At 40.5% G+C, this 16,435-nt stretch overlaps 2 protein-coding genes and 1 long non-coding RNA gene across 3 annotated transcripts in view; 1 reads left to right on the top strand and 2 right to left on the bottom strand.

Moving 5' to 3' along the window:
• Nucleotides 1-16,435, bottom strand: part of espn (espin) — a 58,048-nt gene that overhangs the window by 9,068 nt on the left and 32,545 nt on the right. Inside the window, 3 exon segments of the mRNA XM_037773302.1 lie at nt 5,697-6,071; nt 8,861-9,006; nt 14,502-14,736. Coding sequence (XP_037629230.1) covers nt 5,697-6,071; nt 8,861-9,006; nt 14,502-14,736 — 756 coding nt within the window.
• Nucleotides 1-16,435, top strand: part of LOC119490085 — a 55,239-nt gene that overhangs the window by 7,245 nt on the left and 31,559 nt on the right. The window lies entirely within an intron of this gene.
• On the bottom strand, nt 41-5,690 carry LOC119490041 (espin-like protein). Its single transcript, XM_037773210.1, has one exon. It carries the CDS (start codon nt 3,721-3,723, stop codon nt 1,636-1,638), a length of 2,088 nt encoding a protein of 695 aa, XP_037629138.1. The 5' UTR covers nt 3,724-5,690; the 3' UTR covers nt 41-1,635.

The following is a 16,435-nucleotide window of genomic DNA, read 5'->3' as shown; positions in this document are numbered from 1 at the left end:
TTGGGCTTTGGGAAAACACTGATCTACATTTTCCACCATTTTCTGACATTTTTAAGACCAAACAACTAATCGATTAATCAAGAAAATAATCAACAGATTACTCGACAATGAAAATAATCGTTGGTTTGCAGCCCTAAATTATAGTTCTGTACATGACTCCCACTGTATAACTTCAATGTAGGTGTTAAAAACATTACTGCACACATTACTGTGCTATACACATTCACTAAATCTGAAACAAATACTGTACATCAATACAAATCTATATATACGCCGTTAAGTTTACCAGCTGACTGCATTCCCCTTTGGGCTGTGAGTTGATCAAGATTCACTGTAACCTCCTTATGGCTCCCGTAAGCCACGGATAGCATGACAGCGGGTGGTGCTAAGAGGGTTATTTGAAGGTAATCTTGATGCTGCAGAAGAGACACTATGAGAAGCGTGTGGTTCTTCACTGCTACAAGTGTCTCAGCGGAGGCTTACACACTCGATAGCTCAGTGTTAGACAGTGTATGTGTGTCAGTTGAGTAACGCCAGTAACAGTTAAACAATAATGTTTTAGGAAATAACTGCTGAAATCATGTAATCACAAAAATGTCAACAAACTTTATTTCTAACGGCAATGTAGAAACCAAATAATAAAGGAACACTAATTTAAATTATGGAAAGTTTGAACAAATCTCTCAAAAAACACTCAAATTATAAATAGTGTAACAAAAAGACAGAACAGACTTCATGGAACAAATTACAAATCCTCATTTTGATGTTTCATTTAGATGATGATAGCTTTCATTTGCTGACAGGAATTTGCAATTTTTGAGTTCTGAATTACTAATGAAAAAGCTGATGATGTGATTCTCCAGGCCTTGCATTTACCGTACCTGTTAGTCTTTGTAATCTATACTGAAAGGCACACATTGTATAGATAAAATCACAAGGTCACAGGCTTAAAGACAAGGACCATTTGTGAACCACAAAGTAACCATAAAATCTTGCAAACCCACTGAACACCTTGTTTCTTTTCTTTGATTTCAAACAACAGAGATCCCTTAACATGATTTTAAGGTTTCAGAAATGAATGGTTAAGTGTTATTAAATTGTCAGTATTTGATCTCTAGTGACTGTCTAACCAGATATACTCATTGGACTTTGATTTGAAGTGAATCCCTTGCCTTTCTGAGACAGTGAATCACTGAGTATTCAACAAAGTTTTCCCAGTTATGTCCTTCATGACAAAGATGACCTGAACAAACACACTACATGACTTTTATGGCAAATCTTAAACTTGTTTTCCAAGAAGTAGTGTGCCGTGGCAATCAACCATACTAGATTCAAAAAGCTCTTGGTTCAACACAATTCAAAATGAAAATTGACATCACAGGCTTTCTTTCCTTTCATCTACTTCAGCATTATGTAAATAGTAACATTAGCACAGCTAAGTGGATGCTCTTTGCTTCACTGCAGTTAAGTCCCTTATGTGACATGGCCTCAAAGCTAACACACCAGATTAGTTTCCTTTCTCAGCATACTCCACTTTGCAGGTTAGTTTCCATGATCCTGCTCTTTATGCATTTCCTCTCTGGTTGGTGAACAGATGAACTGGGCTTTTAGTGGACCCTTTAGTCCACATAGTTGTTAGATATCAAAAAGCTCAGCTTCTTTCTCTTTCCAAAAAGCAAAGCTTCGGTCAATGTATCTGATGATCTCCTCATTGCTGAACTCTTTTAGCTCATAGATCAATTTAATTGAGTCTTCATTGTGTTCATCCCTGGGTGGAGGTTTATCAACATGAGGTTCCTCTATGATTTTAACAGTAACCGGAGGAACGTCTTTCACTGGATCTGGTCGTGAGCTTTCTGTCGTGTCCCGTAGTGTCTCAGCTTTTGCTGTAGCATCAGTGTGCATATGGTCCTGCTCTGAACTTTTCCCATTAGAAACCACTGCCTTATTTGAGGACATCTGCTCACTGATCTTTACATCCCCCTGAGTTTTTTCCTCCAACGAGTTCTTCAGGGTTCCCTGCTCCACACGCTGGCTATTGTCTGATATGGCATCCTGAGATGCAGCAGGGGGTGATGATGGAGAAACATTTGATTGTGAGGCTGGTGGGTAAGGTTGCGGTGGTGGTGCAGGTGGAGCAGACTGTACATTTGGAGGTGGGGGTGCAGGGTGGGTAGGTGGTGGAGGAGGTGGAGGATGAGGAGGTGGGGGAGGGAGTGACTCCTGCTTAATGGACATGTCAGGAGACATGGAATGTAGAGAAGCTGTCATCACACCTCCCCCTTCATTTGAGTCTCCAAAATACTTGAGTTTTATGTCTTCAAAACCGTCCGACCAGTCTCGCTTCCCTCTCTCAATTCCATCCATGACCTCCTTGTGAAACCGCCTTATGACCTCCCATTTATGGCTGCCCAAACGGTCAAACATCTCATAGCACAAGAGGTGGCGAAACTTGCGTTCACTGCGAGACATGTTCATTTCCAGCAACTGGAAGTATCCAAGCATGAAGAGGTCAAGGGTTAGGCTTTCATAGTTCACAGGAGACCCGTTGATGTGTGGCAAGAAGTGCTCTGGCCAGTAGATCATCTGGGCACGACTCAGCCGGCGGATCTGGCGTGTGGGCACTTGACTCATGATTGTCCTCCAGTGGCCAATCAGATTCCCTACTACCTGCTTTGACTTCATGAAAAGGAAGAGTTTATCATCTTCGCTCTGCATCTCCCCACTAATCTGTGCACTAAATTGGTCATAGTCCTCCCAGCCCACGTCTAAATGATTTCCTCTCCTGCCGGTATGTTTAGTCCGATAAGATTCAGAGATAGTGTACTTCCGCCAGTGTTCAAGGAACAGGAAGACAATTCTTTCTTTCCTCATTTCAATGCATTCCTGGACGTAGCTTAGATCTGTCTGCACCTCCAAGGTTCTTGTTAGTTGACCATTATTTAAAATGGGGTCTGCAGAAAGAACCTGATTGAACTGTTCAATGTTAGTTGGAGCCATTACCCCAGAGGACGCATACGTCTTAGGAGCATGAGATGCGATTATAACTGGCTCTTCAACAAGTGGTAAGACTGATTCCTCAACTGAAGGTAAACCTCCATTGGTATGGGACTGAAGGACGTCAGCAGAGGAACAAGGGACGTCATCCTCACGAATTGTCTCTGGACGATAACTAGATTCACTTACCACAGGGAGTGACCTCTTGCGCTTGTACACCTTATTTGAATTGTTATCTGCAGACTGCTGATTCTGAATTTCATAATTGGCCTTGAGGTTCTTTACTGAAACTCCACACTGCTTTATCTCGTTCTCCACATCCTCTCTTGTTGAGAAGGACTGAGATCGTCCAATAAAGCCAGTGTTAATGGATTCTCCTTGTTCAGACTGACCTGTGCTCACATTCCTTGCATCTTCTTGAGAATATACAGGACATATTAGATCCAAGATGTCTATCTCTTTCCCCCCCAGAGTGGCAAGAAGAATGGCCATACTCTTGAGCAGGGTAGAAATCTTGCTGCACCAGGCTGGAAGATCTTCAGCTTGGCCATGCACCTGCTTCGGATTGACTGAGAAGTGCCCTTGATTGAGGGCAGCAGAAACTGGTAGGAGCTGGTGAAGCTCCCGCTCCAGTTCTTCCAGCTCCTTCTCGACTTCTGAAACCTTGTGCATGACCTGCAGGTTCTCAATTTGCTTCTCGATACGGTTCAGGTCAGCCTCTGTCATCAGTTCCCCAAATGGGCCCAAAATGGCATTGTGGACGTGGGAGTAGTGCCATTCCTGAGGCTGGTAGTGTCCGCTTGCCGCAAACTAAATCAGAGGTCAAAGGAGACCAAAAAGACAAGAAAAAGGGAAGGAGGGGGGGATTCCTTCAGCTTGAAGTTCCTGGTGTGAACACACGCTTCAGTTCAAATCCATCTTGACACACAGGATTTACATGGATTTAGTGGTGCAATGGCACTGCCTCATTACAAGCACAGGACTTTTAATTTTTAGTCAAAAAGAACAGAGAAAGCTTTGTCCTTTTTGAATGTATTGAATATAGTTATAGTGTTTCAGGTTTACAACATGTCTACATTTGTATTTTTTTAGGCACTTGACACCGCATATCTTTTACATCTATCCAATCCCTCTTTAACAGCTTCTCTCTCCCATTGAAAGGTTGTTTTATGGTCTTAGTTAGTTTAAAGAGTAACTACACAAACGCTGAATATTCTGCTTTTACTGTCATCCAGCAGTTGAGTTTTTCCATCTGTCTGCGACCCAAAATATGATGTAACACTGCACTGTAGTGCAATATTACATCACTATTGGGTACTGGCACCAGTGCAACACATAGACACACTTCAGTCCACGCCCAACAGTGATAGGAAACCACACTGGGTGTGGTTAGAGGTGCAGCAGAGTTGAAACTGTCAACCCAAAGAGGTCAGTGCAACAAAGGTTTTTCTGATTAAGGGACTTGGTATGGAGTTACTCTTAAACGTAGCATGATCTTCAACCAAAAAAAACAAAAAAACAACAAACAGTATTTAGTATTTCTGTCATTATTACTGGTGGACCTGTAGTGTGAATGGGCTCGGCATCACACCACTGAATCAGCATGTAACCACTTGGAGCCACAACACTCCATCATCAAACACCAGCCCACACTGAGAATCCATTAGTCAAGTGTGTTAATGTTGTGATGGGCATTGAAGCCAAGTATTCAATTCACTGCACCCCAAAGAGTCTTTGGTTATTAATAAAGACTGTAAATATGAAAAAGAAACATGCATAGAGATGAATAAAGAAAGTGAGTAATTAGTTCCAATGCCGTTTCATGCAATTACTAATAAGTTATCTTTCAAATCAGCGAAATAATTTATTGTATCTCTAACAGCCAGTTAGACTGCTACACTGCATCTCAACAAATAAACAAAACACTACATGTCACCATCACTGAAGAACATCAGAGACACATTTCTACCTGCTGGATCATTGAAGAGTATAAGATTGCAATCCTTGATAACAATAAATTATTAATCAGTCAAATTTAATCAATCAAATCACATATCGCATAGAGTCCTTCTTGTATTACACGGGACTAACAAGTGTTCAGATTGCTGTAGTGTGAATTACTAATTAATATCTTGTCTAAATACACATAATATTACCGCACTGCAGTCACTATTAGATTAGATAGATTCGTAGATGTCATTGATTCTAAAGCCAAATAATCAAATTTAGAAATAAAGCTTGTTTATGAAACACGTTCAGTGTGCTGACGAAACCCTTGTGAATAACTTTGGTCATGTTGATCTGAAGATAAGAATAAGGTGAGGGCAATTAAACTGCAAAAATGCTCATTTCACAAAACAGAAACACCCTCCTTCAGCTATAAAGAAGACATAGATGCTAAATGAACTTGTAGTCTCGACTCCCATTGGATGTTTCCCCCTCGCTAACTGTTTGACGTTCAAAAAGACAGGAAAACTGATGTCATGCATGAAAACTAAAAATACATTCACACAACGGCATTGTTCAAAATCACAAAAATCCACACTCAAACCCAAGCACCAGCTATCCCCTTTGTGTTGTTAATTATTTCAAATTGAGGCCATTTCAGAGCATTTTTAAATTTACCAGACCACAAATGGGATAGCTAAGACACGATAAAACCTCTAGATCTTTTTACAGCCTTGCAACATCATGCCTACCTTGCGTTTGTGCTCCTCCTCCTCTTGCATCTTGACCTGAAGCTTTCGCACCATCACCTGCCTCTTCCATTCAGGGATCGCTTTCCCCTGTTCGTCATGAGTGGGCACTAGCGCCTCCACATCGGCAAGGCTCATCTTCCTTCCCGACTCTGCTCCTGCTGTGCCGCCGCTGTTCCCGTTGATCACAGCATTGGAGGACAGTTGCTCGTAGCTCGCAGAGGTCGACATGGTCCTGGCAGATCCGGAGCCAGTGGGACTGGGGCTGGGACTAGGGGTGGTAGGCGGGGAGGTGACAGGCGTATGGGACGGTGGAGAAGATGACGGCTTGGCTGGTGGGCTAGATGTGCGGGTCTCTGGCGGAGATGCAGCGGTTTCCTGGATAATGAGGAGAACATGGGGTGTGATGAAACTGATAACCATTGGACTTTTTTAAACCAGTGACCACTCTCGTAACTACATCCTTAGAAACATACATTATAGGCAGTATTAAGCATTCTTGTAGAAAGTTAATGTGTCCCACGATGCCAAGATTTCTTCCATATTCTGACATATTCTTCTAGTTAGCCTTTACTTACAGTACTCATGTTGTGTATGACCACGTTGACTCTTGACTCATTCAGTATAAATGATGACATTGTAATGTGCATTAAGTAATTGAGGTCATGGATTGCCAGTTCCTTCTCAGCCTTAAGGGTACAATGATAACACTGTAGAGTGAAACACCGTTTAGAAGGAGCAATGCAATGTGGTATTGTATATTGGTAAAAAGAAAAACAAATAAAAAATTTCAGACTGTTTTTCTTTACAAAACTACATTAGAATTAGAAACTTGGATAGAAATTCTGTTTTTTTCTAAATAGAACCAACTACAGTACTAAAGTTACCACGACTGAGGTTATCTGTCCATCCAGTTCAGTGGGTTCCGGTGTCCTCTTGCTAACCAAGTGTTGCCAGATCAGATTGACAGTTTCCAGCCCAATCACAACTTAAAACCTGCCCAATTCTATAAAAAATAGCACTAATCACTCAATCTTACCAAAAACCCTTAGTAAAAATGGTACAAGTGCAATATAAAACACATCATAAGCATACAAAGCTTCATATCAGCATCAAAGAGTGCAATCAGACAACCAAATACACAAATTCCCATGTCTGTGTCTGATGATTTCGTCAAGGCAAGTAGGTCCTCCTTTATCCCTAACAACGATTGAATACAACAATCAAATGGGATATTTCTCAAATTAAATGAGTCCATAATATGAGTTGGTGGACACAATGAAGTCTACTGAATGTTGTATCTGTGTTTTTGACTGTAAAATGACCGCTTGTTTGGTAATATTTTTTCACAATATTTTCTAAACACTGCCACAAAAGCAGCCCAAATTTCATCTACAAGCCCAACGCTATTTTCCCAGCCCAACTTAATCAAAAGTTGCCCCATTTGGTGGAAACCAGCCCAATCTGGCAACACTGTCGCTCACATTGTGCACTGTTTCCAAACTTATTAACACTTGGCAAATTCTGGGGTAAGAGCCCTGCACCATTGGTGAATTACTTTTTCTTTGTTAGCATCAAATTCAATTGTGATTTATAATAAAGTTGCAATGATGTGATCATGAAGGAAGCGTTACTGAGAGGTTCACTGGTCGTCCTATAATGATGTGGAGAGGTGTCACAGGCCGGTCGCTGGATACCTATTAATCACAGCTTTGATGGGATATCTATGCTTAATTTCTGTCTTTTTTACTGGATTCATTTAAGTCGGTGTGTCTTTGCATTTACTGGCAATTGATTTAAAATGGAGACAGAGTGACATCAAATCCACAAGTGATTGCAAATGAGCAATTCTGTATTATCAGTGAGCGGATGTAGAGAGTTGAGGGCACCAGGCAAACGCCATCTTGCTTTACTTTTCACCCTTTCTAACTGGGAATGTTTGTATTGGCAGTAGAAGACGTAGGCTACTCAAACAGTAATAGTAAAACTGTTACCCACATTAAAGGACCTGCAATCAAGTGTTTACTTCTACTGTATTAAATCTACTTAAAGCTTCAGTAGTCAGTATATTTTTGGCATCATTGGGCAAAAATTCCATAAAAACCTTTCAGCATATTGCAATTCAAGTGTTCTGAGAGATAACTAGACTTCTGCTCCTCCTCATGGCTCTGTTTTCAGGCTTTAGAACATCTAGCCCGTGACGGGAGACTTTGACCAATCACAGGTCATTTCAGAGAGAGAGAGCGTTCCTATTGGCTGTGCTCCGGTCATGTGTCCAGCGTCACAAACTTTCTAATTTTCCAGCTAAACTGTGCTCTACAAGATGATTCTGAGAACATTTGAGGAGCGAAATAGGCATTAACGTAACAGAATATTGATTCATATTTGATCAGCTCTGCATAGTTTGACCGTTTGGTCGGAGTTGGCGAGTGATTGACAGCCGGCTCTCATAGACGGCAGCTGGACAGCAGACCTCAGATCAGCTCTTACTGCTTGTTTCTCTTGCAGATGCCGTTAGGAGCACCGGAGGACACAGACGAACATGATTTTTCTCAGCTTACCTGTCTCATGAACTACTGTCATGATATAGCGACTGTTTTATAAAAATGTCTTTTTATTCATATTTGCTCCAATCTCGCCTACTTCAGCTTTAATAGTAAAACTATTACCCCACTGTAAAGGACCTGCAATCAATTGTTTACTTCTACGGTATTAAATCTACTCAACGTCCGTTCAAGGTGGAGCTTTCAATTCTAACATGATGCTGGATAGTTTAATGAAAAATAATGCATCATATTTGAATTGTTATATTTAGTGAGTCAAATCTGAACCTGCAACATAACCAGTAACATTTCAGGTAAATGTAGTACTACAATGTTTTCCTCTGAAGTAGAAGTACACAGTAAGTAGTATACAGTTAAGTTGCATATTTCTTAAGTGCTTTGGTGGCCTTCTGTAAATTATTTTGGGGTACAATGAGTTAGAATACTAACATAATTCTATATTTTTCATATCTAAACATCATAATAAATCTATGGTTGTTTGGGGCCCCCTTAGTTGGGGAACCCCAGGCAGTTGCCTACCTTGCCTAACGGTAAAGTCTGCCCTTGTCAGTGCCTGTTATACATAAATGTCTGGTCTGTAATGGTGGAAGGCTGTGGACCTACGTCGTTGCCTGTGGGTCCGCTGCTGGAATAGACGGTGGTGTAGCCTTTACTGTGAGGTGTTGGCTTGAGGCTCTTCCCTGCTTTGATCTCTGCCAGCAGCTCCGAGTTGTCACCAGTGGGGGACATCATGTTGAAAGATTTTGTGCCTGCGGACAAAGGGATGGAGCAGAAAAGTGAAACCGGGGCAGAAAGAGAGACAGAATAGAGGGAGGGAGAAACGGAGAGAGTGAGAGAGAGATACACTGAAGTAGAGGGAGAGGGAGAGAGAGAAGGGTTGGGTGGCATTTCAGTGTTAAATATTTCATCCGATCAGGCAGGTAACAATGCTGACCTGGAGCATGTTGCACGGTGATGGGAGGTCATTATAGTATACTGAGTCTCAAGGATAAGCTTAATAAGTTCCTTTTTACATTTGTTTACTTTGAGTGGCATTTTCCTTTTTAACTCTTGGGGTTCAGGGTTTGCTTGGATTAATCAAATAACTTACGAGCTACCAAACTCCATTGAATATATTTCATTCCAAATAAACCAATGAGAATTCAGCACATTAGGCAACTGTTTTTCAGTGAACAGTTGCAGTGAGCTGGGATTAGATGGGGAGGAGCATTTCAACATTATTTCACTACAGTGAACCCAAAGAGAGGAGGCACACAATCTCTTTCAGAGTGTCACCTGACGCATACACAGCTAAGCTACTGCTGAACTTTTAACTTTTCAAAAAGTAAGTTTCCTCCGACCCTAATCTGCTTATAGTGAACAATGCAGCAAATTCACACAGATTTCAAATATGACCTCTCTCGGTAATGCGATTACAAAGGAACTTCGTTTTTTTTTAAGGACAGACAAAATGAAAGAAAATCAGGAAATGTCAAAGTAGCTTAAATGTGAGGCCACATTTTTCTACTCTTAACCTTCTGATTTATCAAACGGTAACATTAATACATGAATAACCAAACATATATTCAAACAGTAAAATCCAGAGTAAAGAACAATAACAAGGTAGCTATTATTTTAGTTGTATCTGCGCAACAAACGTTTAAGATGTGGCTGATCGAATGTGATAATGAAATGTACACCTAACTATTATCACAGCTACACATAATAATTTTTTAAACATTTACATTTCACATTATATTGGCCCAAACACACCAAGAGCCTACAGCTACCTCACCTGTTTTAGTGAAACCTCTAATGAATTGAATATCCTCAGTCCCTCAGTGATCACTCATTTTGTAAAGTCCTCCCGTAAAAATGTTCCTTGTCGAGGCGACCACAAAGGTCTAGCTGGACACAAAGCCTCGCTAGCCTCGCCACCCTCCTCGCTCTCCCTCGCTCTCTCTCCCTCTCTCTGTCTCTCTCTCTCTCTCTTGGGGAGGAGAGAGCAGCTTTCTATTAAAGACCCATCATCACAGTTGGGGGAAATCTAAAGGAATCACCAGTAACTGGAAGTGACAGCGAGCCATTGGCAAGCCGGCCAGGAATTAACACGCATGCACACGCACGCATGGACGGATGCGGTCACCCTTCAATCCCCAGCTTGTTAGTCCACCCTACCAGACCAATCCTCACTGCCGCAAACCAGTACAATCATATACGCACTCATGACATACAGTCTCACATTTACTGGATTACAGAGAGAGACTGGTGACCGACACACATCCAAACTGTGGCCTGTAAAAGGTTTGTGAATAAGGAAACACTTAATGAACCATAACGCACTTTTACGACAACATGTGACGACTCTTTAGGGTTAGTTTACGGTCAACAGGTTATACTGTTCAGTAGATCTTCGTTGCCGGGTGCAATGAGTGCTACCAAACTCTTTTAAAAAATATTCTTATTTAAAATTAGGGCTGTCAAAGTTAACGCAAAATCGTTTTAACGCATTAATGCAACTTTCGATTTTTCGGTTGTACTGGACTCACTTTTAAAGCTAGAAGAGTGAAGATACTGGCATCATATGAAACTAAAAAACCTAAAGAATCCATCGGTACCAACCATGTCATACTAGCTTGTCGTGAAGGAGGTTAAATAACGCTCCAAACTTACACAAATTTTTGGCAAGGAAAATCTGGCATGGCCATTTTCAAATGGGTCCCTTGACCTCTGACCTCCAGATCAGTGAATGTAAATGGGTTCTATGGGTACCCACGAGTCTCCCCTTTACAGACATGCCCACTTTATGATAATCACATGCAGTTTTGGGCAAGTCATAGTCAAGTCAGCACACTGACACACTGACAGCTGTTGTTGCCTGTTGGGCTGCAGTTTGCCATGTTATGATTGGAGCATATTGTTTTATGCTAAATGCAGTACCTGTGAGGGTTTCTGGATCAATATCTGTCATTGTTTTGTGTTGTTCATTGATTTAAAATAATTAATATATACATACATTTGCATAAAGCGTCATATTTGTCCACTCCCATGTTGATAAGAGGATTAAATACTTGACAAATCAACCTTTTAAGGTAATTTTTTGAACAGATAAATGTGCGATTAATTTACGATTAACCGCGATTAAATATTTTAATTGATTGAAAGCAATATACGCAGCCTACCTTCATCCATTTTCCCGTGACAAATCTTCATTGCAAAGCTCCAGAAACACTTGTTCCGCAATCACATGCGTTTAAAGGCTAAAACATGACACTGGACTGATACATTACACCGTGGTATTTGTGCGTTTTTCAGTCAGAGGTTATGTGTGTGTGTGTTTAGGCTCAGGGGTGTGGACTCAGCAGGTCTGCCAGACTGAGTGTTAAAGGAGGGTGGAGCTGTGACAGGTAGAGAACATTTGACAAATAGCCTCTCATGATGGACATCGACAGCGAGCACAAGAGGTTTCCTGCTCTGGGTTAGAAACTAAAGTCAAGCTGCTGCATGTGTTAGTAGTTTCCCTGTCGCAAAGCACTTCAGATAAAGATCCTGTAATATAAAAAGTAAGATCCTCTCCATCCTGTTAATCAGTAGAAAACAATGGAGAGCTTCTAATAAAGACCTGGTTTGTTGCCGTCGTCACACGGAGCGTCTGAGCTGTAAACTCATCTTCAGCTCTCAGATGTGTCGTTGAAGGCTTTTAATTTTATGACCACCTAACTGCCTGTTTATTACCCTGATTAACACTGAAGAACAAATCATATCGTTAGGGAGCACACGCTGCTCCTTAGCCCTTCAGATAGAGATGTGTCCTGTACAGTATAACAAGTATAATCCCCTTTCCCCCCCGTTGATCAATAGAAAACAATCCACATTGTTGCAGCAGCGTTTTCAATCAGCCACCTGGTTTGTTGCCGTCGTCTCAACAAGCATCTGAGCTGTAAATTCATCTCTGGCTTTTCATTTTATGACCACCTAACTGCCTGTTTATTACCTGATTAACACCGAAGCACAAATCATGCCATTAGTGGGCACACACTGCTGCTCTTTAGCTCTAAGTATTTTATTGGTATCCTACCATTAGACAGCAGGTGGAGCATAAATAGATGAGACAGTTGGATATTTGGTGAACAAAGCGTAAAGATAAATGACATAGATTGTAAAAAAAAAGGTGCTTAAATGGAACAATTAATAGTTTACAGCTTAATTGATGTTGCTGTTTATTACTGGTTTATAAAAGAAACCTGTACTGTACAGGGGGTCTTAAATCTACTTGCCCAAAATCAACTTTTATTGGCCCCTATACAAATTGTTTTACATAGAAGTTATCAAATAACAACAAAGACTAAAATTAAATGTCATGTTTAATCTTCATCATGTCTTAATCTTTAATCTACACTTGCAGCAAACGGCGCAATACGTCTGTACTTACTCTTCCTCAGTCTCTGAGAAGCAGACATATCCCCGCCTTGACAGAGCAGCACTGAGGACAGACCACGGCAGGCAAAAAGAGGAAAAACAAACAAACAAACAAACAAACACAGCAAAAGAACAGAGGAAACAGGTGGAGACGGAGACGGTGAAAGACGGAACATGTAAACAGAAATGTACATTAACCCATTTGTGCCCACAACTGACATTTTTCTGTTTTCTTTTCTTATCATACTATATACAGTATGTCTTTGGGCACATGATAGAACTACTGGTTTTGCAATAGACTCGGTAGTCCCATGTGCCCCAAATACTAGATACTGTATGATGAGAAAATATGTGTATCACAGAAACTACAAAGAGCACAATCAAATGTTTAGTATCTATGAACTCATAACAAGCTCAGTATCAAAGATATACACACAAATGGAGTGTAAAGTTAAGTCAATTTATTTATTTACAATGTTAGCGTTTTCCTCATTTTTAAAAAATATTTTGACCATTAATCAAAGTTTGATTTTTCATGTGATCTAAAAATGTCAATGTTAGATACTAACCCAAATTTCAAGATTTTTGACCAATCAGAACAAATGTTGTGGCACAAATGGGTCAAGAGGTTAATTGGAAGAAAAATTGCAATATTAGCAGAAGAACAGTGGCTTGCCAATTAAGAAAATGAAATAGAACAGCATTAATATAATGTTAATTATTGCAAACGTTTCTTGTATGTTTTATCTTCATGTTCATGCTGTTTGACGTCTGAACCCCTGTTGCATGCTCGGACATCTTGGATCCCTCTCCTATTTAATTATTATTATTACTTTGGGACGTTGTCCTCTTCTTCTCCGAGGTTCAGAATTTGACATTGCAGTGCCGGGTTATGTGGATCTCTTTGATATGTTAGTGTGTTGTGTAGGGCTGAACGATATGAAGAAAGTATTTGATATGCGATATAACGCTGTTGAATATTGCGATAACAATATTACTTGCGATAAATAAACCGATATTAAAGTGTACTTAGTTCTGCCTTTCTGTTACTTTCAATACTAAAATACAACAAATTGCTTGTTGAATTAAAAAAAAAAAGATCTTTCAACTAACTCAAAAAAATCCCTGAGTGCAATATCGCAGTCTTTTCGCAATGACGATAAAAAAATAAAGTAATATATTGTGCAGACTTAGTGTTGTGTTTCATATTTGTTATATAATTCATTACTTAATTAAAGTTAAACGATCTTGAACTTTAACACACATTTTTATCAGCCATAATTAAAGTCAACAACTTTTTTTAATTTCAAAGCTCGTTGGATGAACTTCTCGGATTTAAATTGTGTATTTTGGAGAAAGACCTTACTTCACAATGAGGACTTATTTTTTCCTAAAGTTTTCATGCTTTTTCAACACTCACGGGAACCACGGACAGATCCGTTAAAATTTCCCTGTGACTAGAACAGCGTGTCCGCCGTCAGACCGCTGCATCCAGGGCAGCGCGAGGCACTTAAGGAAATGGATGAACACTAAACCAGTTCTCAGGGTAACGGTAGCCCTACATCATTAATTTATAATCTGTTATTTAGGATGCTGGGGTCAGACTCAATTCATCTTTACCCAGTGAGATTACATTGTGCCCGTTAATACCAGGGCTCTGCTTTCTAGGAATAATTGTACAATAATGTGCATACATTTCACGAGAAAATAAATAAATGTATTGCCTTTTTCTTTTTTTTAAAAACAGATGGTTAGTGCTGGAAAAAAAGTAGGAAATGAAGAGAAATGGAAAAACTGAAAAGATGGAGAGAGAGAAGGAGAGAAAAAAAGTTGAATGGACACTCACTTCCTGATGAGGAAGATAGGCGTCGCTGGTTGGTGGAGGTGCAGCTGGCGGAGTGATTGTAGGTGGTTGGCGTCTCCGGGGGCAATGGAGGTGGCGGAGGGGGTGTTGGCGTCGGGTTGCTCGGGGGAAGAGGAGGCGGAGGTGGAGGAAGTGGAGGCGTGGCCGTCTCCTCTGTGGTGCCGTTCTCTGAGCTGTGGGCGGGGTTGTCGGTCGGCTCCTCCAATAACGCAGAGCCCTGATCGGACAAGAGGGAGGAGAATCAGTCAGTTAGTCATATTTTATACCCATTAACTTTCTCCTAGCAACCACACTGTTGTATTAGCAAATATTTGGTCGCTGATTACAGGGATGTGACAGGTGGCCCATGAAGTGATACTTTCCACCTAAATTTAAACACCACTTGAACGTTGATAATTAAAATCTAGGTTTGTCAATCGATTAAGTTATTTAATCACGATTAATCGCACATTTTTTATCTGATCAAAATGCACCTTAAAGGTTGATTTGTCAAGTATTTAATAGTCTTATCAACATGGGAGTGGACAAATATGCTACTTTATCCAAATGTATGTATATATTAATTATTGTAAATCAATTAACAACACAAAACAATGACAGATATTGATCCAGAAACCCTCACAGGTACTGCATTTAGCATAAAACAATATGCTCCAATCATAACATGGCAAACTGCAGCCCAACAGGCAACAACAGCTGTCAGTGTGTCAGTGTGCTGACTTGACTATGACTTGCCCCAAACTGCATGTGATTATCATAAAGTGGGCATCTCTGTAAAGGGGAGACTCGTGGGTACCCATAGAACCCATTTACATTCACTGATCTGGAGGTCAGAGGTCAAGGGACCCCTTTGAAAATGGCCATGACAGTTTTTCCTCGCCAAAATTTAGTGTAAGTTTGGAGCGTTATTTAACCTCCTTCATGACAAGCTAGTGTGACATGGTTGGTACCGATGGATTCATCAGGTGTTTTAATTTCATACAATACCAGTATCTTCACTCTAGCTTTAGAACTGAGCCCAGTACAACCTAAAAATCAAAAGTTGCATTAATGCGTTAAAAAATTTGTGTCGTTAAAACTAATTTGCTTTAACTTTGACAGCCCTAATGTAATTGTAATTTGTAATGTAAAATTGTAATGTAAGTAAGAATATTTTTTAAAGAGTTTGGTAGGTTTTCTAGTTTACTATGATGCCAGTATCTCCTCATCGGCTTTAAAACTGAGCTACAACCTCAGAAATATGGATTGTGTTAAAAAAAATGAGTGGCTTCAAAACAATTTTAAGTTTTTTTACATTAACAGCCCTAAAAAAATACACAAAAAATAACTCATTAAACAATCAGCACATCCGCTTCAAAATACCTTTTTTGACTTATGAAAAATAAACCAAAACTTAAACTTGTATTTATTTATTAAAAATAATTAATCAGTGAGAATGAGTTTGCCTGTCTGCATAGGCATGCCAGTTGAAACTCCTCCTGCTAAAGAGAAGGTGTCCGTGTCGACAGTGACAGATGTATGCCGCCCTGTGAGATGTGTCCTCCCTCTGCTTCCTGCCATCCTTAATCAACTCATAAAGACATAATACCCTGTTGCTAATAACAGAGTTAATATGTCCTAATCTCTAGGGGAAACTGAGGGAAACCGGTGGGAAGAAGCCATCTGTCACTGCAAGTGATAGTGCTTTAACCCCCCCCCCCAGCACGCACGCGTCTGACACGCTCTGTAAGCGTGCCATAACTCTGCTGGAAGCGAGTTAATGACCCGTGACATTTAACTCGACCCCGCCCCTCCTTAGTTCTTCAGACGCGTGCTCGTCATTGTTGCCCCCCTTCACTTTTCAAACCCCCAGAGAGTCGGGGGGGAGGGTGGGAGGGCTGTGTCCAGATGGGTCTTGGCAGCACGTGCCGTTGCTC

Source organism: Sebastes umbrosus, chromosome 6, assembly GCF_015220745.1.
Source record: "Sebastes umbrosus isolate fSebUmb1 chromosome 6, fSebUmb1.pri, whole genome shotgun sequence".
NCBI classification, from domain to species: Eukaryota; Metazoa; Chordata; class Actinopteri; order Perciformes; family Sebastidae; genus Sebastes; species Sebastes umbrosus.
Note: the sequence above shows the minus strand (reverse complement) of the source record. Positions and strands in the feature narration are given on the sequence as shown.

Excerpts from the sequence above, each read along its gene's own strand:
- LOC119490041 (XM_037773210.1), bottom strand. The coding sequence starts at position 3,723 with ATGACAGAGGCTGACCTGAACCGTATCGAGAAGCAAATTGAGAACCTG.